Source organism: Eublepharis macularius, chromosome 1 (genome assembly GCF_028583425.1).
Source record: "Eublepharis macularius isolate TG4126 chromosome 1, MPM_Emac_v1.0, whole genome shotgun sequence".
Lineage (NCBI taxonomy): Eukaryota > Metazoa > Chordata > Lepidosauria > Squamata > Eublepharidae > Eublepharis > Eublepharis macularius.
Genome location: NC_072790.1, coordinates 154387294 through 154413385, shown reverse-complemented (window position 1 = coordinate 154413385; position 26092 = coordinate 154387294). Strand labels below are relative to the sequence as shown.

The window sequence follows — 26092 nt, the reverse complement described above, 5'->3', positions numbered from 1 at the left end:
CTTCCTTTCTTCCCCGTCTCTCAATTTCTCTGTGTATCGCTCACCTGGAGCTGTCCTTCAGCACTGGCTCACTCTACAAAGCAGTGTTTGGCAAAAGGTGAGATTCTTCCAAGCAACCTTCTGTAATCATCCCAAACAAGGCTATAAAAACTACACAAAGCCTAGAAAGCACAGATACTTGGGAACAAGTTATAGACATGCTGACTTTATGTGGAATACTACAAAAGAACATGAAAAATGTTTTGCTATATTTACAAGAGTATTTACATTCCTCTTCCTAGAGATGGGTACAATATACAGACCCTGATTCGCAGACATTGTCCTTCCATTTCCAGATTCTTGATACCAACTAACCGGGTCTGTGCCATATTTTCCAAAGTGTTGAGACAGAACTGCAATCCAGGCTCACATGTTTATGGACTTTTCTATAACCTGGGAGTTCCTCTCTGGAACCAATCAGAATTTAGGCTGCAGGCTCAATGTTTCCTTCTAGCCCACTCTTGACAAATAACTACAAAAGTCTGAATTAAAGGAGTTTAGCCCACCAAAAGGAAAGCTAGTAATAATCCATCAAGAGTGCTGAACATTTTAGCCAATTGGTGAAATTGGGATTCAGTTTCCTTTTTCACCTCCCTTTTTATAATGTAATTTGGGTTGACCCATTCAAATAAATAATCCTGTGGTATTCTAAAAGCACACCTATCCTTTCCTAACATGTACCACCTAAGATTCCACCCCCCCCCCCAATTTTCCATCTTTGTGGTTTAGTATTAGTCATAGATGCTAAAATACACATGGACTTTGGGGCTTGGCAATAGGATCAGAGAAGTTACTGTTAATTATGAGTAAATAACTGGTTTTCCATTCATTTCTTAGAAATCTGGAAATGTAGCTGTTTACCTGTAGAGGAAGGCTGGCTATAGCTCTGATGTGCATGTTCAATGTTTTATCCAGCATATATTATATTTTTCTGCATCATTTTTATGACTAATCTTTTTTATCCAATTATTCTTAACTTCAACTTTATTTTAAAGACATCCATGCTTGTTTAAAGCAAGGAAGCAAACCATCCTACCACTCCAGGGAAATTTGTAAGGAGCCAGTTTTTCAATATAGCATCATTTGTCTCTGTTTATTGTACACACATCTATACTGACAACTAAAAAGTATCAATGTGTAAATTAACCATGACCACAAACTAAAAATAATGATAATCGCAAACTAAAATAATGGGTATCTAAAATGCTATAAATATGTAAAGTAGCCCCTTTGCAATGCTGCAAATTGAAAAAAATGAATTAAAAATACTTACGTCGGGTTACCACTAATTTAATTATTCTTAAAATGCAATTGTACATTGATGAATATCAGTGAAGGCAGAACAAATCTTTCGATCTAGTCATTTCTTGCTGTTCTTATGTTCCCATATGTATTTATACACAGTGCACCATCATGCACAAGGGCATCCCTGTTAAATAAAATGGAAGTTGAACAAATAAAGAGATGTGCATCCAGAATTGCTCTCACCAACAAAGTGAATGGAGGCCCCTCATGTGCAAACATGCAAGCCCGTGTAGTGCAGTGATCAGAGGGTTGGACTAGGACCCAGATTCAAATCCCCACTCTGCCATGGAAGCTAGCTGGGTGATCTTAAGCCAGTCACACACATCCTCAGCCTAACCTACCTCACAGGTTGTTGTGAGAATAAAATGGAGGAGAGGAAAATAATATAAGCCATCTGCGTCTCCATTGGGGAGAAAGGTGGGGTATAAATGAAGTAAAAGAAAATAAAAATAAATTGTTCGCCCTAGTGAACATGTGGTTCTGGACTGACACTGAAGGGCTTTTCTAAATTTCCTGAATTATTTTTCATGACGTGTTTCAAACAATACATCAAGTGAATAAGTGCTGCTGCAGCCAACTCCCTAACTGAGGTTTCTTCATTTTCCTATATAGGTTCTGGTTAGCAGTAGAAGATCTGAAAAAAAGACCAATGAGGGAAGTTCCTACCAGAGTCCAGGAAATCTGGCAAGAATTTCTTGCACCTGGAGCCCCGAGTGCCATTAACCTAGATTCCAAAAGTTATGACAAAACCACACAGAATGTGAAGGAACCAGGGCGGTATACATTTGATGATGCTCAGGTGAGTATATAATTGGTTCTTAGATGCATCCAAATAGACTATTGGTGTGGAGATGTAGTGCAGTAGATGATGCACTGGTTTTCTAGCGTGTTTTCATTTTGAATACTCTGAAGTTATAATTGACAGGCTGAACATTATTCCCATAACATGCCTGTCTAGACTGTCTACTTAAGGTCTGTAGTAGTAACTCAACACAGGATAGAAAATAAGAGAGCCATAGTGGTATAGTGGTTAGAATGTTGAACAAGAAGGCTAGAGAGCCAGTTTGGTGTAGTGGTTAATAGTTCGGGACTCTAATCTGGAGAACCGGGTTTGATTCCCCACTCCTCCACTTGAAGCCAGCTGGGTGACCTTGGGCTAGTCACAGCTTCTTGGAGCTCTCTCAGCCCCACCCACGTCACATGGTTTGTTGTGGATATAATAATAACATACTTTGTAAACCGCTCTGAGTGGGTGTTAAGTTATCGTAGAATCATAGAGTTGGAAGGGGCCATACAGACCATCTAGTCCAACCCCCTGCCCAGTGTAGGATCAGCCTAAAGCATCTCTGACAAGTATTCATCCCGCCTATTCTTGAAAACTGCCAGTGAGGGGGAGCTCACCACTTCCTTAGGCAGCTGATTCCACTTTTGAAATACTCTGACCGTGAAAAAGTTTTTCCTAATATCCAGCCGGTACCTTTGTGCATGTAATTTAAGCCCTTTGCTTCAGGTCCTACCCTCTGCTGCCAACTGGAACAGCTCCTTGCCCTCCTCCAAATGACAGCCTTTCAAATATTTAAAGAGAGCGATCATGTCCCCCCTCAACCTCCTCTTCTCCAAACTAAACATTCCCAAGGCCCTCAGCCTTTCCTCGTAGGGCTCAGTCTCCAGACCCCTGATCATCCTCATCGCTCTCCTCTGCACCCTCTCGATTTTGTCCACATCCTTTTTGAAGTGAGGCCTCCAGAACTGCACACAGTACTCCAGGTGTGGCCTGACCAAGGCAGTATAGAGAGGGGCTATGACCTCCTGCGATTTCGACGCTATGGCCCCTTTGATACAACCCAGGATTGAACTGGCCTTTTTTGCCACCGCATCACACTGACTGCTCATATTTAGTTTACAGTCCACTCTTACCCCAAGATCTCTTTCACGTATACTACTGCCCAGAAGTGTATCCCCCATCCAGTATTTGTGCTTCCCATTTTTGTGTTCCAGATGTAATACTGTGCACTTGTCTTTGTTGAATTGCATCCTATTTACAGCTGCCCACTTCTCCAGAGTATTCAGGTCTTGTTGAATTTTAATTCTATCTTCTTGGGTGTTTGCTACTCCTCCCAGTTTGGTATCATCAGCAAATTTAATGAGCAGCCCTTCCACTCTTTCATCCAGATCATTGATAAAAATATTGAAAAGTACCAGGCCCAAAACCGAGCCCTGCGGCACCCCACTGGACACCTCCCTCCAATCTGATGAAACGCCGTTGACCACCACTCTTTGAGTGCAGTCCTCTAACCAGTTCCCTATCCACCAAACTGTCCTATAGTCCAGTCCACAGTCTTCCAGTTTGCCCATCAGAATGTCATGGGGGACCTTATCAAAAGCTTTACTAAAATCCAGATAAATCATGTCAACAGAGTTCCCCCGATCCAGTAAGCTGGTCACTCGGTCAAAGAAAGAAACCAGGTTGGTCTGGCAAGATCTGTTAGGGACAAAACCATGCTGAATTCCCCAGATCACTGCGCGGTCCTTCAGATGCTTACAGATTGATCCCTTTAAAATCTGTTCTAATATCTTCCCAGCAACAGAAGTCAGACTGACCAGCCTGTAGTTTCCCGGGTCATCCTTCTTCCCTATCTTAAAGATTGGGATAACATTTGCTCTTCTCCAATCTTGTGGCACATCCCCAGTCCTCCAGGAGGCCTTGAAGATGATGGACAGGGGTTCTGCAAGTTCTCTAGAAAGTTCTTTCAGCACTCTTGGGTGCACCCCATCCGGCCCAGGGGATTTGTATTCATCCAGTGCAGCCAGATGCCTCTCCACAACCTCTCTGTCAATGTCAATTAGCCACTCAGGTGTCCTGCCACATTTTCTACTATCTCTAGATGTGCCTGAGTTCTTCAGGGAGAAAACAGAGGCAAAAAAGTCATTAAACCTGTCTGCTTTTTCTCTGTCCTGCATCAGAGTTTCTCCATCTACTCCCAACAGTGGTCCAATTGCCTCTTTAACCTTGTGTTTGCTTCTCACATATCTGTAGAAGATTTTCTTATTGTAGTGAGCTCTCCTGGCCAGACCCAGCTCGTACTGAGCTTTGGCCTCTCTGATGGCTGATCTGCAGTACCTAGTAAACCTCATATACTCCTCTTTAGAGGTCTGTCCTTCTCTCCATTTCCTGAACATTTCCCTTTTCTTCCTTAGCTTGTTCTGGAGCTCTCTGTACATCCACATTGGTTTCTTGGAGCCCTTACCATGTTTCTGTCTTGCTGGGATAGTGAGGGGTTGAGCTTGCAAAAGCTCATGTTTGAGAAGGGCCCACTCTTCACTTGCTCCTTTCCCTTCCAGCACACTCCCCCACGGAATGACTCTCATCAAGCCTCTGAGTTCATCAAAGTTGGCCTTACGAAAATCTAACCTACGAGTCCGGCTATGAACTTCCTTGCCCCCCCCCACAGCAACTGGAATTCAAGGAGGACCCCCTAAGGTCCCCACCACCTTCACCTCATCTACCAATTCTTCCCTGTTGGTTAATATCAAGTCTAGTATAGCCGAGCCCCTTGTATCTTCCTCCACCTTTTGAAAAAGGAAGTTAATCAGCCAGGCAGGTCAGGAAATTGTGTGATTCATGACGCTTTGCTGAGCCTGTCTCCCAGTACACATCAGGGAAGTTGAGGTCACCCATAATTACAAGGTTCTGATATCTGGATACTCTACCAATCTGTTCAAAGAGGGCAGCATCCGTTTCTTCTCACTGGTCAGGTGGTCTGTAGCAGACTCCAACAATAATACCCTTTTGTCCTTCCTCCCCTTATTTCTACCCATATGCTTTCCACTAGGCTGTCTGCCCCATTCTCCATAACTTCTTGACAATCAAGCCCTCTCCTCACATACAACGCTACTCCACCTCCTCTTCTACCCTTCCGATTTTTCTTAAAGAACTCATACCCATCCACTAGCACATTCCAGTCATGAGAATCATCCCACCAAGTCTCAGTAATTCCTACTATATCGTAGCCCTCTGTTTGCAATAGAAGCTGAAGCTCTTCTTTCTTATTGCCCATACTTTGGGCATTGGTATATAGACACTTGTAGCCTTGTACCTTCGTTTGACCTGTCCTACCCAGGTGGGTCCCCACTGTTTTCACTTCGTCATTGAAATCACCCTGTCGTTCGTCCCCTTCCCCTTGTTGCTTCAGTTTAAAGCTCTCCTGATGAAGTTCTCCAGGTTCATTCCAAACGTTTTCTTCCCTGCCCTTGAGAGGTGAAGCCCATCATGTGCTAGAAGGCTTTCTCTAAGAAAACCTATCCCATGGTCCCAGAACCCAAAGCGCTCCTGCCGGCACCACCATCTCAGCCAATGATTCACCTCAAGTATGGTCCACTCCCTGCGCGTTCCTCTTCCTATGACTGGAAGGATGGAAGAGAATACCACCTGAGCCCCCAATGTCTTCAACTGCCTTCCAAGAGCTTCATAATCCTCTTTAATTCTTGCGACAGTATTCGTAGCCGTCGTTTGTTCCCACATGAATCAGCACAAACGGGTACTTAATCAGCGGGCTTGATGAGTTTCGGCAGCCGGTCGGTAATATCCTGAATTCTGGCCCCCGGCAAGCAACACATCTCTCGGAATAGGGGATCTGGCCTAGAGACATGGCGTTCCATACCCCTGAGCAAAGAGTCCCCAACGACTACAACCTTCCATTTTTTTCCACTTCCGTGTGTCCCCATGTCCTCTGCACACCTTCTTCCAGATCTTTGCGGTTGTCCTGAAAGGCAGTATATAAATTGTTTGTTGTTGTTGTTGTTGTCGCTGTTGTTGTTGTTGTTGTTATTAAACTATTCAAAGATAATTGGATAAAAAGCAGTTAATTCCGTGTCTGATAGATTGGCAGTATCTGATATATTGGGCATGGCATGTGCATATTTACTAAAAAGTTTGTCTGCTTCTTTAATCCACTGCTTTTTTCAAACCAAGTTTTCTCTTGGAAGCCATTCTGGTACTCTATAATGTTCTTCTGTACCTTTAAATATACAAGATATATACAGCTAATGCTAATGGTTGTTGTGGATTTTCCGGGCTGTAAAGCTGTGGTCTTAGCGTTACAGTTCCTGACGTTTCGCCAGCAGCTGTGACTGGCATCTTCAGAGGTGTAGCACCAAAAGACAGAGATCTCTCAGTGTCACAGTGAAAGCCTTCGACAATACAGCTAATGCTAAGTTCCTTTTAGGCCACTAGATGGCTGTCTTTATCCATAGTTTTTGTACAAACCTATCTGTCCTGACTGGTGGGAGATGCATTGGATTGAACAAAAGGTTTTATGAAGGTTTGTATCACATCTAGTACTTGGTGTGTATCCATCAAGAGGTGTATCCATTTGGTTTTTAAAAAGTAGGAATCAACTAATTAGTGGAGGTGATTCTATTATGTGAGAATTACAGCAAACAACTGGATTTGCTCACTTGCTTAGACTGGGTTCATAGAAAGGAGCAGTGCATGGTGTTCCTATGTTACTTGTATCCAGTGGGACTTCATACAAATTGTGCACATGTGGAAGTCAGAGCAGTGGATTGTATCTTTTCCCTGCATAGCATTATCCCATAGTTGTCTGTTTATTTAAAAACGTGTTCAGCCTGCTTTTCTCCTAGAAGGACTTGTGTGGGCCACATTTGCAATCCACATGTGAAACCTCCTTATGTTACATGAGAGGCTTGCTTGCAGGATTGCAGTGTCTGTGGTTTATAGAGCCTATGGGGTGCTCAAATTACTGTAAAAACAATGCCACAGAAGTTCTAATTTCTGACATATTCTGTTCTTGCTGCCTTTGGGGAGCAATATCTCAGTGTGCAAGTGGAAAATTTTAACATCATAGACATTTTGAGACAGTACATCCATTAGTTCAATGCATAGCATTTATCCTAGACTTCTTTAAACTTCTGGAGTTCTTTTAATTTTTTTTTAAATTGGATGTTTAAAATCAATGGCCTCTGCATTTTATACCTATGGTAAATTGTTACTTTTTTATATAAGAGAAAAGCATAATCCATTTTCCTTACACAGAGCAAATCAAACTACCAGCCATTCATGAAGCTCCTGCAGAGCAAGTAGAAGCTTGCATGATAACCGCTACTCTAGAATCTTGCAGAAGTGAACTGGGTGCCAGTCAAACCCTCACAACTATCCTTCTAATGCATTTTTGCTAGAACAACTCACATTGGCCCTATGACACTGTGGATTGTCTGCCTCTTCTCACCTGGAAAAAAGATCTGTTTGCATAGTTCTCAAATACTATGTTCAGCACAGCAGAAGCATAGCAATGGCATCAGGATGTCATATAAGTGTAGATCTACAAATATTCATATAACATAAAAATGTATATGATAATCTATGTATCTTGAACTGCATCCTAGCAAAAAGTGGTCTAAGTTCAAATAGGTGATTTAAACTTGAATTTCTTTTAAAAATATTTTAGGAGCACATTTACAAATTGATGAAAAGTGATTCATATCCTCGTTTTATACGATCCAGTGCCTACCAGGAACTGCTACAGGCCAAGAAGAAGGTATTGGTCCATCTTGCCTATTTATTTCCTCTATTTCAGTGGTGGTTTCTCCTTACTACCATATTGGCTACATAATCTCCCTGGGTAACTCAGCTGAATATCCGGTAGGTGAAGAAGTTAAGTTTGAAGGTCACGCAAATACTAGGTGTGCCTATGCATGCATTTATTTTGCTTTTTTGCATGCTTGATAAGTTGATTTAATCAGTTGCATTGTGACTTTTAAATTATATAAGTCTTCTTGGACCAAGGACCAAATGTGTAATGTAGCTTATGAATATTCGATTCAACTGGACTCAGTAAAACAAGCAGATTCCTTTAAAAATAATCAAATAGCTCAGGGTTTTCTAAGCCCAGTTCTGTATTAGAACCATGTCAAACTTGTGATAGAATCATCAAGGGCATGACACAGTCCACACCCCCATGACATCCTCCTGCCTGGCCATGCTTTTTCTTTCCTGAAACTTACCTAGGCACAATGGACTGGAGAGGGGGACCTACAGAGAAGCCTTGGAGAGGATTCCCAGTAAGGCCTCCCGCCCTGAGTGCTTCAACATCAGTGTCCCAGATGTCTGGAAATGGAGGAACCTTAACTGTTCAGGACACTAGAATCTTTAGCATGAATATCACATGTCCAAGAAGCTATATATCCCAGGGAAACTTGTTAGCTGTGAGGAGCCATGGAATATGTCATGCCTTATGTCCAAACAAAGGTAGTGCTCAAATCACAGATGCCCCCCTACCTTTTATTATAGTCTTCTTAGGTCATATTTTGAGATGGTTACAGAAGAGACACAATTTCCCCTCTACTTTTGTTTAGGGATCCCACAGGGCCATCCTGCCTGGACCTCTACAGTTCTGCTATGTCCCTCTGTGGTTTTGTGCCTAACTGAAGAAGGCAGCACATTTCCCTGTTGTGCATTGCAGGCTGTCTGCATACATCAACTATGTTATTTCCATTGAGTGAGCTGGGACCTGCCCTCCTCCTGCCATGCATTTGTTCTGATCAGATGAGCATCCCCTCTCACATTCACAAGGGACCCAGCTGCCTTTGTCCTTGTTTACTGGCTGGCTGAGGGAACTTTCCAGGCCAATGAAACAACCTTGTTGCCTGTACATTAACATTGTTTAGCTTATAGCTGGGTACTGCCCCAGCTGTTCCCAGGTGCCCCAGAGTCAAATAAGCAGGAGTGGGCTGCAGTGTGTGTGTGGGGGGGGGGGGTTCTTATCAGCAAGGAAGACTGCTGAGGGAGGGATAAGGCTTGCCATAGAAGAAATCCCTAGCTTGTCTGTTTACTTTGTCATGGTTGACAATGGGCAACAGGAAAGCAGAGAACAAATTCCTAGAAATTATTTTCTGGAATTCATGGAGGGTTTTATCTTTCATGTGTGATCAGTATAACAGTGTGGAGACTGACAGGTACAGAGGTTTCCACTGGTCACAAGAAATTTGATTACTGAAAGAAATAATCTATCATGCATCATTTTCATCTTCCATCATGCACTATCTATCTCTTCCGGGGGGTGCGGAGGAGTCTTTGTTAAGTGAGCCCAGAACTGGCTGGGAAATTCTTTCCTCTCTCAAGAAGTGCAAGGAAAGCAAAGGGAAAGAGGTCTATTGCTGACTGGGGGTGCAGGTTATACATACATAATTTGTACAACACAGTATAAGACCAGAGCTAGCGAGTTGCTAATGAAGAAGACCGCCATGGCACACCTGAAAGTATTGAGGGGAGGTCAGAGGATGGTTTGCAGATTTCATTAGGGGCTTCCTGACTTTACCGGTACAAGGACTGGGGCAACCTGGAGCATTGCTTATCCTGGGCTTCCTGATGTATGGGACTCAGTAAATGGGAAGGGATGGAACAGGTGTGGTGACAGAGACTGGTGGTTCTGGCTAAGCTTTCTGTAAGTCTAATCCAAGAGTGATTGGAAGTCTGGGCCAATTTCATAACTATCTTGGGTTGGGGAGCATCAATGTGTGAGTTTACTATTATGAGCCCCTCCTTTAATTTCAGTGCCACCACAGCTTGCGACAGTCATATACTTCTGTAAATAGTCTTTTAGAGTACTAATTTTCACCATATTGCATTATTAAAGTAAAACCGTTTAAAACCTTAGAGAGTTGACCTTCCATGATTTATAGGTTGCTGGGAATTCTGTTTCTCTTTCTGTTACATCTGTCGCTTTATCATGCTAGATTACCGTTACAAGTGGGCATTCTAGCCCTAGGCAAGATCTATTGGGAAGCTCTCCCGTAACTCTCATTGAAATGAACTCTAATCCATGAAGCACAGAAAACCAGCCAGGTAGGCAGTAGGACATTTATACATTAAAAGATTACTGAACAAGGACAGAGAGATGCAGAGAAACTAAATGAATTCTTTGCATTGGTTGTCACTTGGAAAAAACTGGACACCATGGTCTGATTCATTCTTTTGTGGGAAGGTATTGGAAGAGCTAGGTAAAATAGAGAGGTGAAGGATAAAGGTTTAGAGATGAAAGATTACAAAGTAACAAGTCATTGGGTTGCATGACCTTAACTCAAGAAGAACTCAAATGTAAAACTACTCTCTAAAAAAATTCAGCTCACCTCTAAATTAGACTCTTTACTAGATGATTGGAAGGTAGCCAAAGTAACATCAATGTTTAAGAAGACATCTAGGTGGGATTTGGGAAGTGACAGAATGATCAGCTTAACTTTTGCCCAAGATAACTTTTGCACAAGATAAACTTTTGCCCTTGAAAGCAGTGTTAAAGCTAGAAAATGTGTAGAAGAACAAGCTTAACTGAGGCTGGATCAACATAGCTCCTGCAAACACCAACCCTTTAGGGTGATAGCAAGCATGTAGACAGATATGCCTTGGAGTGGGATGCATCTAGTTTCACCAATTTAGATCACAACCAGTTTGCACAACTTATGTGTCTAGTGCTGCATGGTCCCCTCCCAGTTGGAGGGGGGACCTGGCACTGACCTTTAGTTTCTTCTTGTGCATGCGCAAAGCATGCATGCATTCCTGGCATGGCCCAATGACATTGCTTCCAAGAGCGACATCCAATTTAGGCCTCCAAACAGGCTAAATCAGCCTAGCACAAAGCCCGGGAGCACTCCCAGGGCCTACACAATGACATCACGTCTGGAAGTGTCATCATCATGCCACGCCAGGAGCACTCCCTGCGAGTCTCATTCCTGCACCTTTTCCCCCACCAGCCAGGTGAGTGGTGGTGGGGGGAGGAGACTGGAAGCGGGGGATAACTGGCCCCACCGTGGGAATGGCAATCCTATGTGTGTCCAATCAAGATGAATACAGCCCACCACTCTTGCATTATGACGTGCCAGGTGCTTGGCAAATTTTCTGTTTTTATGGTTGCTAGCTAAGGACAATTTTGGATTTCTTATTTCTATTGTTTCAACCTGAAAATCCCAGTTGCAATTTTGCTTTTCCCTTCTGTGAATTGAACCTATGACCTTTTTCCTGAATTTCCCTGTTTCTTTGAATTGATGCATTTTTTTGTGTATTGGTAAATTACTGCTACGCATTATACATAAAACATATGTGTAAATGTATGTTTTAAAAGTACAGCATGCATATCCAACACAAACAAATCTACAAAGCCAGCGGCAAAAAAACAGGAAACTAAAACAAAACAGAAACAAAATTGCTTATCCCTATTGCTAGCAAGTTGCAAAAAGAGGTTATTAATCCTTACCCACCCCCCTTAGCCTGCCATACGTGGCTGGTGGGTTGCAATCAGCATGGCAAGTCCCAACAAGTTGTGCAGCTCTGGCTTACAACACCACGGCTAGAGTTGCCACTGTCAAAACAGTCCTTGCCATCTTGCATGGTCAGCTCTCACACTTTTATGTACATTCAAATCACATAGCAAAAAATTAGCACTTAGGCAGGACTAAAAGAGGGACAGGTTCCAAGCCTTGTTGGGCTGATAAAGAACTACCCAAAAGGGCTTCACAATGAATGCTATGATGCTCTTGACAATGATGAAACTTCAAACTTAATTTTTCCCCCTCATGTTTTCTGAAGTACTATTAACACTCAATGGATAATTTGTGCCCTGGAAAAAAAAATTATCATTGATAACGGGTGTACCTATAGGACAGCCCCAAGCTGAATTCCATTTTCCATCACACATTGCTATTAGTATATCAAGCAGCAGAATATGCAGGAAGAGCTGGAGAGTCCCCAACCAAGGCAAAATCATAGAATCATAGAGTTGGAGGGGGCCTTACAGACCATCTAGTCCAACCCCTGGCCCAATGCAGGAACAGCCTAAAGCATTCCTGAAAATTTTCATCCAGCCATTCCTTGAAGACTGACAATGAGAGGGAACCTACAACTTATTAACATGAATACGTTTTTCATAACATCCAGCTGATCCCTTCCCTCCTGTAGTTTAAACCCATTGTTTCGAATGTTACCAACAGGAACAGCTCCCTCCCCTCTCCTAAGTGACAGCCTTTTAAATACTTAAAGAGATAATCGTGTCTTCCCTTAACCTCCTGTTCTCCAAACTCTACATTCCCCAAGTCGCTCAGTCTGGGGTTCTGGAAACATCTCCGTACCTCACTGTTCCGTGGTTTCAGATTTTCTTCCATTTAATCCACTTGACAAAATGTTTCTCTCTAAAGGCCCTGATCCAGAGGTCTTCCCACACATCAATGCTCCACCTCTCAGATTGTCAGTCCTGTCACAGCTGACTGAACCAGCCAGGCATTCAAAGCTGCATGGATCATGCAGGAGCACTCCGGTGCACTCTTTCGTATGAGATAGAAGTAGTTTATGCCCACAGCACCCTTTTTAATGTGAGAGGTCATATTCAGAACTGCAGTCCAGGCCCATACGCCCATGTCTGTGTGCGGAGTGGCCATGCTGGCTCAAGGTGAAAAGGTGCAATGGGTTCCCCTTGACTTTTCTACATGCATTTTGCGTCCTCTTCTGTGCTGGCTTTTGCAGTGTGATTTGTATATATGCTTGGTATTTTGCAGCCCCTTTGCTTCATAGCTCCCCCTGTCCCAGCCTGTTCTTTTTGGCTTCTTTTGTTTGGTTTGCTTTCCGTTTTTTATTTTTTTTCTTTCACTTTAAGTTTGGAAACACATTGGATCGCCGAACATCTTTTGAGAAATTCACACGCAATGTGGTAAGTTTATAACCTTGTAAGACTTAACAGTTAACAATTCTCTTCAGTTTGTTATTTGGATGACTCCTGTACTCAGTTTACCACATATTGCTTGGAATGATGGCTAAACTGAAATTATTTGGAATAATGTAAATTGAAAGAGCACTTTAAAGCAAGCAACATCATTGTATCTACTCTTTAAGAAAAAAGAGAGATCACTGAAATAAACTCTAACTGGATGTATTCCTTCTTACCACTGGTGACTGGAAGTGAGCCACTCGTGAAAATTGCTGGGAGCAAAGCAGTTAAGGGCGAGGGGAATTCCCACCATTGTTTATAACCCTCAGAAGGCAGCAATGGAGACAAGGGGCACCTCAGCATTCTATAAGCAGGTCATTGCTGATTGGCTGGCTGCCCATAACATCAGCCATCCATGCCGAAGAGCAACCGTACCATGACTGAGGTGCCCCTGCCCCATCATGACCTCCTGGTTTTTCTTCCCCCTTGACTCCCTGGCATTGGCAGTCAGTGGGTTCCACTCACTTCTTAATCTGCATTTTCTTACCTCAAGTCATCCTTTTAAAAAATTATGTGCCAGTGCCTTTGGATTTTTTTTTCTCAGCATTATGTAAGTTCAAACTAAGCATTCAACACATTTATTTTTGTAGGGCAGAAACATCCCAATTTTCCCATGCCATAAAAACTGTACACCAACACTGAGGGCGAGCACTAACCTGTTATGAAAAGAGGTAGAAAGATCTTGGCTTCTACTCCAGTTTGTTAACATTGTCTGCTGAACTGTGTGCATTTCATGTGTGCAGGTGTGTGTGGTTTGTGTGTGTGCGCACATTTCAGTGTGGTGTATTGTGGCTTTTGCTGTGACAGCCAGTTAATAAAGTTGTGTGTGTTGAAATGGTTATCAACAGAGCATCAGCAAAGATCATGGTTTTTGTTTTCTGTTTCTTACTGCGGAATACTTTTCTTGACCCCCTAAATGATTTTAAGAATCCACAAATCCTCAAGACATTAAACACAACCTAAATTCCATTAAGTTTTATAATGAGGACAATGCATCAGGTGGAGTGGAACTATCTTTGGTGCAAGCAAAGTAAAGATTGGGTGAAGCAATAGTCAGTGACTATTTAGGGAAATGAGAATGTTTCAAAGTAATACTAGATTACAGTATAAATTTAAGAATTAAACTGGATTAAGGGCTTTTTAATGCTCTCATCCAGATCCTGTTCTGTCAATGGGCTTTGCAGACCATGACACCTTTGCAAATTGTGCCATACATGCTAGCCATACAATAATAAATAATTACCATGGCGTTGAAACAAAAACCCCTATTTTTGCCTGGTGGTTTTGCCACAGCATGTTACTCTGTGAGTTCTGTATCATTTGAGGGGATTTTTAAAATATAAAATAAGTATTTTTCAGTATAAGAATTAGAGGTATGTAACTGAATTCTTCCATTTTGATGATCCCAGGTACCATATTAAATGGAAGTTGCAGCCCAAGCAACCTTAGAGTTTTAGAGAGTTCCACTTTTGCAATGGTTAGCAGAATACAAAGTAAAGGATAGCCACCAACCTGCTGGACCATGGCGATACAACTTTCCCTCCCTGTACTAACTCTGCCAGCTCCAGACACATCTGGGTGCTAGTTACCACATGGTCAAAAGAGCAAGAAAACATGAAAGCCAGCATGGTATAGTGGTTAAAGTGTTGGATTAGGATCTGGGTGATCCAGGTCTGAATCTCCACTCTGCCATGGAATTTTGCTGGGTGACCTTGGGCCAGTCACACACTCTCAGCCTAACCTACCTCATAGGGTGGTTGTGAGGATAAAATAGAGGACAGGACAACGTAGGCTTCTTTGGGTCCCCATTAGGGAGATATGTATGGTAGAAATGAAGCAGCATAGTTGTGTGATACCCCTATCCCAAGCATACTGAGGTTTGTCAGAGTCTGACTGCCTAGGGAGGAGAGGATGAGATGAGAGGATTGCATCAGCACACTAGGTTTGTGAATCACATTGCGAAGAATCAAATATACCCAATGCATATTCTTCTTATGAGATCCAAGGCTAAAGCTGTAACTGTGCAGGAATAGTATCGTGTGACAAAAATGGTTCTGATGTATAAGAAAAAGACAGTTATGAGAACTAACCAATCAAGTTCCCATGCTTCAGCTGTTTAATGAGACATTCGTAGCCACAGAAACTTTATGCTCCTTTGGTCCATTTTGTTTATGTTAGCACTTCTTTCCTCTACACACTTTCACCATTGGTAACACAGGATTTTTGAAGAAGTGTTATGGCCTTTTTACATAAGGGTATGCTGGGATCTCATAAGAAGAAGAGCCCTGCCAAAAGAAGATTTCCCAGTCACAGGGGCAGAACCCTTTGGGCCAAGACTAACACAAGTGGGGGCCCAATTGCCACAATCCCATAGCCCCTGTACTCATATTCTCTCTAACACACTTATGTCATGTATGTCAGCCTAGTTTTAGATTTTAAATCCATAGTCCAGCTCTACAAACTTATTAACAACATATTCCTTTTCCCCAGCCCACTATTTTCAGTCCTCCTTAGTCTAGGGGCACATATAGTTTTGCTACTTTTGGCTATTCCTAGTGCACAAGTAGAAAGCAAGCCAATGGCAAATACACAGTTTCATAAATACTTGCATGCTGTTTCACATAAAGAAAAAAGGATCAAAAAGCCATACAAAAAAGTTGGAAAAAAATGAGAAAAAGGAATGAAAATTTGACCTAATGTTGTAGGTCAAGTGTATTCAAGAGGGTAACTTTTCTTCTGGGAATAGGAGAGACAAGTGGGGGCACATAAGGAATTACAGGGGGCATCTCATTTCCCCCTTCCCCACTATTCCCCCTTTGCATTCCCTATAAGCCCCAATATCCTTCTCTTCTTTCCACCCACCAGCCAACCTACATTTACCTGCCCCCTCTGTCTTCAGCTTTCCTTTTTTCCCTCCCCCTGGCAGTCTCTCCTCAGGAAAATTATGGACCAGTTGTGTAGTGCCATCTGAGCTGAGTCCATTTGCCCTGGAAGAGACCTATTTTCCCCTTGCATGAAGATAATTTGGATGGCTAGCTGTGTTGGTCTGCAGTAGAACAGCAGAATTGGAGTCCAGTGACACTTGAGAGACTAATAAAAGTTTCAGAGTGTAAGCTTTCAATAGCCAGAGCTTGTGTCGGAAGAAGGGAGCTCTGACTCTCGAAAGCTTACACTCTGAAAATCTTGTTGGTCTCTTCGGTGCCACTGGACTCAAATCCTACTGTTCATCTTCCCCTATACCCCACCCCACACTATTTTTTCTTTCTCTCCTCCTAGCAACTCCCATATCCCCACCTTCCTACGCTTCCTTATCTCCTTCATACCCATCAACTTCCTTTTATCATTTCAGAGGTTTTTATCCCGCTAGATGTATTTTTTTTATTTTGGGTTTTTCTGCAAAGCTGAGGCATTTTTTCATTTTTTCAAAAGATCCTTCTTCTCCATTCACTACTCAGATTTTGAGATTTAAGTACCCTAAGATTTGGCAGAGTTGAAAATTAAGAATATATTACTTATTCAAAATTATACATATTATAAATGGCACATATTATGAATTATATAATGCCAGATAGATAGATAGATAGATAGATAGATAGATAGATAGATAGATAGATAGATAGATAGATAGATAGATAGATATGAATTCAGCCAGAGGGAGGGACAGTGGCGTTGCATGGGCGGGACCACTGGGGAGGTTGCCCTGGGCGCAAAATTCTTAGGGGCACAAAATTTCAAAAAAAAAAAAAAGTACCTAGCAGACATTGGCATTGTTCTGGCTTTGTTCTCAGCAAAGGCTCCCTGCTGAAATTGTCCTGGCTAAGAATGGGAGGTGCAGCCCATGGAGGTTCTGCAGAAGGCTGCCTTATCTGTGAAGCTCTCGGCTTTCTAAACCAGACCCCAGGAAGGGACCAAGGGGTGAGAAAGAGCTGTGCAGTGCAGGCACGGAGACTCGTTTGCTGTATCGCACCTCCAGGCGAGGGAGAAGATCCCACTGTAGTGTGCATGAAGCTGCCCGGAGAGTCTCTGTACTGGCCCGTGCAGCCGACCGCTCGGAGCTCTCATTAGGGAAAGCCTGGCCCAGGGGGGGGGGGCTGCTGGGCCTGCAGAAGGCCCATGCTCAGTTCCAGTGGCATCTCCAGCGACCCTGCAGAGTGCTGCCAGGATGAGAATGCAACACTGGCCATGCTGGCCCAAGGGGGGGAGTGCGACTCAGCGCCAGTGCCACAAGGCCCCACGGACTCTGCTGGCCTGCCCTGGAGCACCCGCACCTGGCAGCCCCACCTGGGAAGGGGCTCTGGGGCCAGGCCTGCAGGCCTGGGCATAACTGAGCCCAGCCAAGCAAGAGTGCTGCCGAGGACTGCATTGCAAAGGGGTGGCTCCTGAGAGCTTTCCTGCAGGGCCAGGCCTGGAGGGCGGCACCTTGGAGATCCGCCCTGTGAAGGGGCTGACTTGGCAACCCTCTGTGGAGAAGCAGCAGTGCCTTGACATGCCCACCCTCCTTCAGGGCTTCTCAGAGGGCCGCAAGAAAGGGTGATGGCAGCCAGCCTCATGCGCCCAGGTCCGCCGGGACAGAAGCATGGCAGCTGCTCTGTTCTTGCAGCAAGGAGACGGGACCCATGCTCCACAGCCTGTGGTGAGTCCCTGCCCTCCAGGGCAGGAGGCAGGCAGCCAGCTTGAAGGGGCAATCCTGCCCAGCCCAGGCCCTTCCTGTGGAGGCAGCACCCAGGGGGCATTGCGGGGCAGTGCTGGGTTGAGCCACAGGGCCTGTCCAGGCACACCCCACAGCCTCACCTCTGCTCATGTGGCCTGACTCCCTTGCTCGGCGTGCTGCACAGGGAGGGGAGGCTGGGCAGCCTTTGAGGCCCCGCCGCTTTGTGGTGCCGCTGTGCTCCCACTGTCAGTAAAATACAATACATGTGCTTGGGGGTGGGGTAAGGGGTTCAGTATTGGGCTGGTGAAAGGGACTCAGGGAGTGCTGACTGTTCACAGGTTAGGGGATGCAATATTTGCCTTGCCCCGGGCGCTGGCAATACATGCTACGCCACTGGGAGGGAACCTAGTTCTGTGGCAAGAATATACTTAGCATTGTCCATCTGAGATTCAATTCCTGTCATCTCCATCATAAGTAGTAGTGCTGGGAAAATACCATTCTCGTGAAATATTTTAAACAACAGATTACAGGAATTTAATTTGGGCTGCACTCCTGGAGATTCATGGAGTTCAGATTCACAACACAGGATTATTAATAAGTGTCTCCTATTCTTTGAAAGAACATTGTTACCCTCTTGAATTCTATGACTCCAGAAGACAAAGGTAGCTGACTGGCTAAGTGTAAGGCTGCTTAATACATATGTAGATTGACAGGTAATTATAGCCAGGAGTCATTTCGTAGAAAAAGAGCTGGAGGAACTCATTAGCATAACTCATTAGCATATGTCACGCCTCTTGCCATCACTGGAAGTGTGTCATTAGCATAACTGATTTGCATATGCCACACCCCCTGACATCACCTATCCTGACTGTTTTGGACCCAATCCCGGCCATTCAGGGCCGAAATTGGGCTCAAAATGGCAAAAAGGGGCTGAAAATGGCCGAAAAGGGGCCCAGAATGGTCAGGATTGGGTCACTGCTAAGTGGGAGAGTGATCCACCACCTGTCAGAGGCCCAATCAGGGCCGTTTTGTCCCCAATCCAGGCTGGAACAGGTCTAAAATGGCTAAGAGTCAGGTGGGCGGGGCCACCTGACATGTGACCTCTTTGGGGAACTGCCAGAACTGCGTTCCCGCATGTTCCCTCTCGAAATGAGCCCTGATTATAGCATGTATTCATACTACAGCATTTGGGTTTTCTGCTACTGCAAGTGACTGAATGGCCCATTTTAATGGAGTGCTGGGAAATCCATGTCCTCCCACCAGTACTAAAAATAGTGAAACTTTTCTAGTTTGTCAGTTGGTAATCTACAAAAAGCTTAATTACTCCATTATTGATATTACTTATCAACTTTAATTCAGAGGTGGATAGCTGCATCTAAATCCTGTTAAAATGTGCTAGCCTTTTAAGATAGTCATGAAACTTGTCCAATTGATTTCAACAAGAAATTTATTTATTTTAAATGGAGCAATAACAATGTGCCTCATAATGGCATGTTGCCAAACTGAGAGGTAGTGTTAGCCATGCTCCTCTTCAGCCTGTCCCTATCATCTAAAAAAGCATCTGAGCATTGTTGAACATGTAGAATGTGTTAATGTTTGTTAGTACATCTGACCAGGAAAAGCTAACTTGTGAATGACTGGCAGTAGGAATTAAATATTACATGAGTTTATTTCAAAATTTAACACTGGGTTGGATCCTATACTTCCACAGATGCAGTGAAATCTCCCAATGCTAAGCGCTTTCCATGTGAGCAGGAAGCACTGAGACAAGGAGGAGGACATATTGCACAGCAGAACAAAAATATAGGGTTCAAACCAATATTTGCATTCTGTAGTGTCCAGCCGTTTATTTGTATTGCTGAATGCACTGCAAGGAACATATCAGCTGGCTGGTGGTATTAATGTAAGTGAATACAGAGGGAAGACTAAAAAGACCAAGCAGTTGAGGAAAACATCAGAAGAATTCCCAGTCAAATATTTCCTGTGAAATCTCTAGTTTTGAAAAATCGTAGGCTGATAACCAAAAATCCCTACCCCGTTTTGTGAATTTTAGCAATAAACATATCACTGCTAACCATCATGCTCAGATCTACATGCTGCTTTACATTAGGATTAACCTGTTTGGTTCACAATAAATGTAGTTTACGGTAAAAGTGGCAATTTGATATAAATGGGTGGTCATAATCCATGTCTATGATAAATGCTGAGTGGACAACTAATATTTGACAGACTATATTGTAAACACGAGCACATTAGCAGTAGACACAAATATGAAACATAAAATTTTAATTTATAAGGTCAACTTCGTACTCTTCAAAACAAAACAAAAAATCACAAATATTGCAGATTTCGGCAATGCATCACATCATGGTTGCTGTCTCTAGGTGGCTGCCACTAAAAGACCCATATTTTGGTTGAGAGATCTAAGTGGTCTATTGAAATTCAAGTGCCTGTAGGTTTGAAAAAAAAACCTATGAAATCCAAGCTGTTGATTTCCAACGGGTGCATTCTGTGAAACTTAAACTGGAAATCAAACTACATTCATCACTAAATTAATCACTGGTCGACACATGCATAAACTGTTAAATGTGTCTCTGTGTGTAAAGTGCTGTCAAATCGCAGCTGACATGACAACCCCTGCTGGGGTTTTCAAGGCAAGTGACAGAGGTGGTTTGCCATTGCCTGCCTCTGCATAGCAACCCTGCTCTTTCTTGGTAGTCTCCCATTCAAGTATTAACCAGTGCTGACCCTACTTAGCTTCTGAGATCTGTTTACTATATGAATGAAATTAACTAACTAAAATGATGACAACTGACATTTTTTTGTGTGAACAGACTCCATTGGAAAGTCTTGCGTTTGAAGTGATAGGGAAGTTCCATCTGTGGTATCATGTCAGTGATGGTCCATTCACACATGCATGTCATCTCTTGACAGCACATGCCAAATAATGAAATAGTTATGTGTGAACCTAGGCCAAGAACAGGCTTTCCAGATTGAATGTTCTGATGTGAAAATGTTAGCTTTACCCGCAGAATGCTAAGTGCTTGGCAATGAAATGGGTTTTCAGTGATCATGCCTCTATCTTCTGTTTTCTTTTGTTTGTTTGTTTGTTTATCTTTTCCTCAGGGGAAGTCGCTCACATCAAAGAGGTTAACCAGTCTAGTGCAGTCCTACTAAAAGGATCACCTTGTAGCATGGAAGCAGACTCAATCATTATACATACTTTGTAGCTCACTAATTGCCTGAAGTCAGAGAACAGTAGACAAGATGTTGCATGAGCAAGGACCTGACTTGTTTTCTTTTGTGTATATCAAGGCATTGCAGACTCCAAGGGACTCGCTAACCTTCGATGCCTCCATTTTGAAAGCTCTCTGCTCACTTTCGCCTTCATATCAAGCTGGATCTGTCTCTTTTTTATTTTCTGCAAGCTCAAGTACAGTGAAAAAAAGCTTCCGTCAGGCAGTTTATTTACAGTACTGTCAGTCACAAACTGGAAGATGTGTTAAAAAAATGGATATATTTATAAATATACTTACTATGGCATCACAGCTGTTGCACAATAAATTAGCACAGAAGGTTCCATCTTGCAGATGTATTCACATCAAGAAAGAAAGCCAGTGTCTTTGTCTGTTGTCTGTATATTCTTTGTTAATGTTTCTTGCATTTATTTTTATACCATATTTTAAGAAAAAAGAACACCTTTTACTCCAAATGTATTAAAGTTGATCCCTTCTCTGTAAATTTGTGTATGTTTATATTGTTGTTTTATCTTTCATTAAAATATGCAGAATCTCTTCCCTTTGGACAGTCAATGCTTTTTGGTCTGACAGCAATAGTAAACTGTTTTTAACTTTGCAAAGAGGATGAATGGGCAACATGGCAAATGAGGTTCACTGAGTATGATGCACACTAGGACTAAAAAAAAACCTTTAAATGCATGCTGATGGAGTCTGAAATGACAGTGGCTGATTGAGAAAGAGATCTTGAGGACACAGTGGATAGCTCAAAGAAAATCCCTACTCAGTGTGCTACAGTGATGAAACAATAATTTTCATGCTAGGGATTGTTAGCAAAAAAATTGAAAACAAAACACCCAGTCTTGTAACTCCCTTGTATAGATCTATTGTGTTGCAACACTTGGAATACTGTCTATAGTTCTTCCAGAGTTCTGGTTGCCCCATTTCAAAGGCTATCCCAGAGCTGGAAAAGCTGCAGAAATGGGCAGCCAAAATGATAACCATTCCTGAACAGTCATATCATCGATATATCTAATTCTCAATGTAGCCACATTTGTGGATACTTAAATCAAGACATAGGATGTCAGGCTATGGATGACAGGATATGGCAGACAGATCCCTGTACCATTGCAACAAGAAGTCCAGGCTATTGGTTAAATGGTTTTATTCAGAAATCAAATCATCTCCATATATATGTCCATAGGATTACTCAGAATCAAGGTAAGCATCTAAGCAGTAAAGCAAGGAATTGACAGGAATGAAAATCTGCTGGAAAATCTTTCTTCTTAACACACACATTTGCTCCTTCCTCCTCCCAATAATAAACATAATTTTGGCGGCCACTCTGTGTGAGAACCTCTTGCATATTTGTACTACCACGTTGAGTCACTGGAAAGCAAAACATAGCAATGAACAGGAGTAAGCAAGGTCATGAGGACTGAAAGTTTCTGGAGTTCAGTAGATAAGCACCAGCAAGCAGCCTAGAAGAAAACTGTTATGGCGTTGGCAATAGGACATCAAGTTACAGTATGAAAGATTGGTTCAGTATGAAACATTGGCATGGATGGGGCTCAGACATGACATTGGAGCCATGGCAGACAAGATGGATCTTTCTATAAATCTGAAAAACATAACAGATTTTCAGAAAAATTTGAAATCTCAAAGATTCTTTAAAAATCTTTTTAAAAAAACAAAATAATACAAGTGGCACTTTTAGCTTTAAGAAAGGAATGCCCTCAGTGGACATTACTATACAACCACTCAATATTGCCAGTCTTCAGGCCTTGGTTTCTGTCAATAAAGGGCAGGCAGAGGGGGCAGGGCCCTTTTCAGGGCTACTTTGGCCTCTGAGGGAGGCCTGGCAGCAACCACTCAACAAAAGCTCCATCCCACAAAAGCCAATGTGGTGACGTGGTTATAGTTGTAGGCTAGGATCTGGGAGACTCATTTCAAGTTACCACTCTGCTATGGAGGCTCACTGGGTGATCTTGGACCAGTTACATATTCTCAGCCTAATCTACCTCACAGAGTTGTTGAGAATAAAATGGAAGAGAGGAAAATGACGTAAGCTCCTTTGGGTTCCTATTGTGGAGAAAGATGGGGTATAAACATAAATAAATAAATATAGTTAAAGGGGGCAAATAAAAGGTAGGTTCATTGGTATGTGGAAAGAAGAAAAGGAAGAAGGGGAAATTGAGGGTATGGGCATTGTCAGGAGGAAGGAAAGAGGAAATAAAGTGAGGAAGAGGATACAGGGGGAAATGAGATACCATCCACAAGTCTTTCCACGTTCCCTACCACACAGCTGGGCCAAGCACTATGCAAATGGGTCATAGTTTTCCTGGGTAGAGATTGTCAGGATGAGGTAAAGAGGGAAAGATGAAGACGTATGTTTGCTGAAGGGTGAGAAGGAGAGAAGGAAGCATGGAAAGGGGAGTGTCTATGAGGATTTTCAGAGAAAGGGAAGAAGAAATAATGAGGGAAATATGACAACCCCCACCCCTAGTCCATGTGGGCCCCCTACTTGTCAGTGTATCTAATTTTCAACATGTAGATATTTAAATTGTGGATTGGGGCCATGTTGAGAGAAGAGTTATTTTCCTTCAAACTTAGAGGACCTCCCAAGATTGCAGAATATCAACCTTTAAAAATGGATGTGTGTGTTAAAACCCCACCCCAAATGGTCAACAAACATACATTGCAGGCCTGTGAGGGAGGGCAAAGGAGGAGCAGCAGAAGCCATTGCCCCCTCTTATCACCGAGGCAGCAACACTGCAGGTGCCCGGGAGAGGAAGGAGGCTGGGTGAGAAGGATCAGGAAGTTTGGAAACTGCCACTGCTGCTCCCTTACTGCTAATGTGGTGATGCTGGAGATAGGTGGGGACAGAAGAATGAGAGGCTAAGGAGTTGCTTCCACTGCTGCCCAGGTGGACAGCATAGCAGCAGCAGAGGTGGGTGGGCAGTCAGAAGAGCAGTGTGACAGAAGAGCAGCCAAACAAACAGAGCACATTTTTATTCATTTCAGCTGCCACCTCAGAAGTTTCTCCTCAGCTCAGACAAATAACAAGGCAGAAAATGAATGCCATTGCCTTCTGCTCCATCCCTGCCCACAGTGGCTCAACATTTCCCTTGCTTGCATGCACTCCCAGCTGCATGTGATAACATCACTTCCAGGAGTCATGTAATTTCACTGGCTGCAGGAGTGGTCCCACACTTTGCACAGAGCTGATTCTCTAAGAATTGGTCTGTTGGGGGACAAAACTGCTCCAGTGTGAACCATGGGAGAGTTCATATGGCCAGAGTGATAATGTCACTTCCAAAAGTGATGTCATTGTGCCCTGCAGGGAGCGCGCACACTGCACATTTGGTTGCCTGTTGATGGCGGGTGCTTGCCAGGTGGCTTGCCACCTCCTGCCAATCATCAGCAATCAGTGGGCAGAGAGGCTAACTGCTAGGAGTTTGTCCACCATTGGCAGGCACCTGGGGAACCCTAGCCAGAGCTGATGGAGTGGAACTGTAGGGAACAGGCTGTGAGGTGGAAATGCGGGGGTGGGAAGTGAACAGTGACTGCATAAAGTAGCTGTAGCCTCCAGGAGGGAAGGAAACCTGCCAGGGAAAGCACACATTGGGTGCTGAATGCCAGCGACATTTGGGCTGGGTTAGTCGCCAGGTGGCTTAGAGTTCCATCCCAGCTCAAACACCACCAGCATTCAGCATTTATTTTCCCTCATTAGGGTTCTTCTTTCCTCCTGGAGTTGGTGACAGCAGAGTAGGTAGTATGGAGGAGGACCATTAGGGGAAAGAAGGGTGGAGGAGGAGGTTACAGACGGACACAAAAAATGTGAATTTCCCCATGAATTTCTCTTGTATAATCTATGCTGGATATCTGAATGATAACCAATAGAACATGATACCAAAAGCATAATAGTAATGAACTGACTATATTGGCTTAAATTCCCTTATGCTAATCATGAATGCTGAAAGGAGTTTTGTATCATATCACTTTTCTTAGTAGTTTATTTATCATAAGTATACAAAGGAAAGCAAATAGCCATCTCGATGGAGGAAAAGATTATGAACAAATTACTGCTGAATGGCAGTGAGAAGGGTGAAAACTGAAGATGTTTAAATTTAGAACTATGCTCTAAGAATCTTCAAGAGGTTTGGTGGTGCTTTAGAAAGATAAAACATTATTTGCAACTAATGGGAACTATTTTTGTTACATTCCTAAGCAGTGCATAGTGAATTTATACACTAAGAGCACAATAATGGTATTGACTTATGGCCAGACCTTCACATTATTCATGGAGTAATTCAAATTCCTAAATATATTAGAAAAGTGAACCTTAATTTATGCACAATTGGGTTTTGTCTTAAAGAAAGACAATTTCCACGTCTCAGTTATTAAATATATAATTTTGATGTGCAATCTCATGCAGACTTAAGCATGCTTATGTTATGTACATTAATTTCACTGGGCTTCAATACAATGCTTGATTGTGGCCTAGGTCCATAGGTCAATCCTAGCAACAATGGAGGCAGATATCACCAAAGAAATGCCCTTCCTGTTGTAATGGTAGAGACTGGAACTGAGTCCCAATTAAAGTATGTGAAATAGAATTGTCACTTTCTTTCAGACACTTTTTTTAGTGCACCTGCAAAGCAGCAATGATCCAAAAGCTACATCCAGTATCCTCTGTGAAATTGCAGGGGCTTTGGGGTTGACCTCTTAGGTCATGCAGTGAAAGAACTTACATGCCAAGATTTTTTTTGTCTGCTATTGGCTAATGTGTTATGTATATATTTGGGTAGACTAATTGGTCTCGTTACCTAAGGGCTTGGAGGGGCAAACTTTCTTGGAGGCCTGTTGTTGTCTCATGGGGATAGCTTTGGGTAATTCCTCCCAAATGGTCCTATGTGAGATGTTTTTCTTGCCCAAGTTTGGATCTCTTAAGTCTTGCTGGATGTACTTCAGAGGTTTGCAGTCAACAATAGTATGTGACAAGTTCCAGATGTTCAAACAAAGTACTGTGAAGTTCTAAAGGAAAATGCTAGCAAATATGGACAAATTGGTTAAGCAGAGGGACACTGGTG

At 43.0% G+C, this 26092-nt stretch overlaps 1 protein-coding gene across 1 annotated transcript in view; it reads left to right on the top strand.

Moving 5' to 3' along the window:
- RGS7 (regulator of G protein signaling 7) overlaps positions 1-21479 on the top strand; it is a 359013-nt gene extending 337534 nt beyond the window's left edge. The window contains exons 14-17 of the mRNA XM_054992858.1: positions 1957-2143; positions 7812-7901; positions 13002-13055; positions 20890-21479. Coding sequence (XP_054848833.1) covers positions 1957-2143; positions 7812-7901; positions 13002-13055; positions 20890-20940 — 382 coding nt within the window. The 3' untranslated portion in view covers positions 20941-21479. The remainder of the gene's footprint in view (positions 1-1956; positions 2144-7811; positions 7902-13001; positions 13056-20889) is intronic.
- The last annotated feature ends 4613 nt before the right edge of the window (positions 21480-26092 follow it).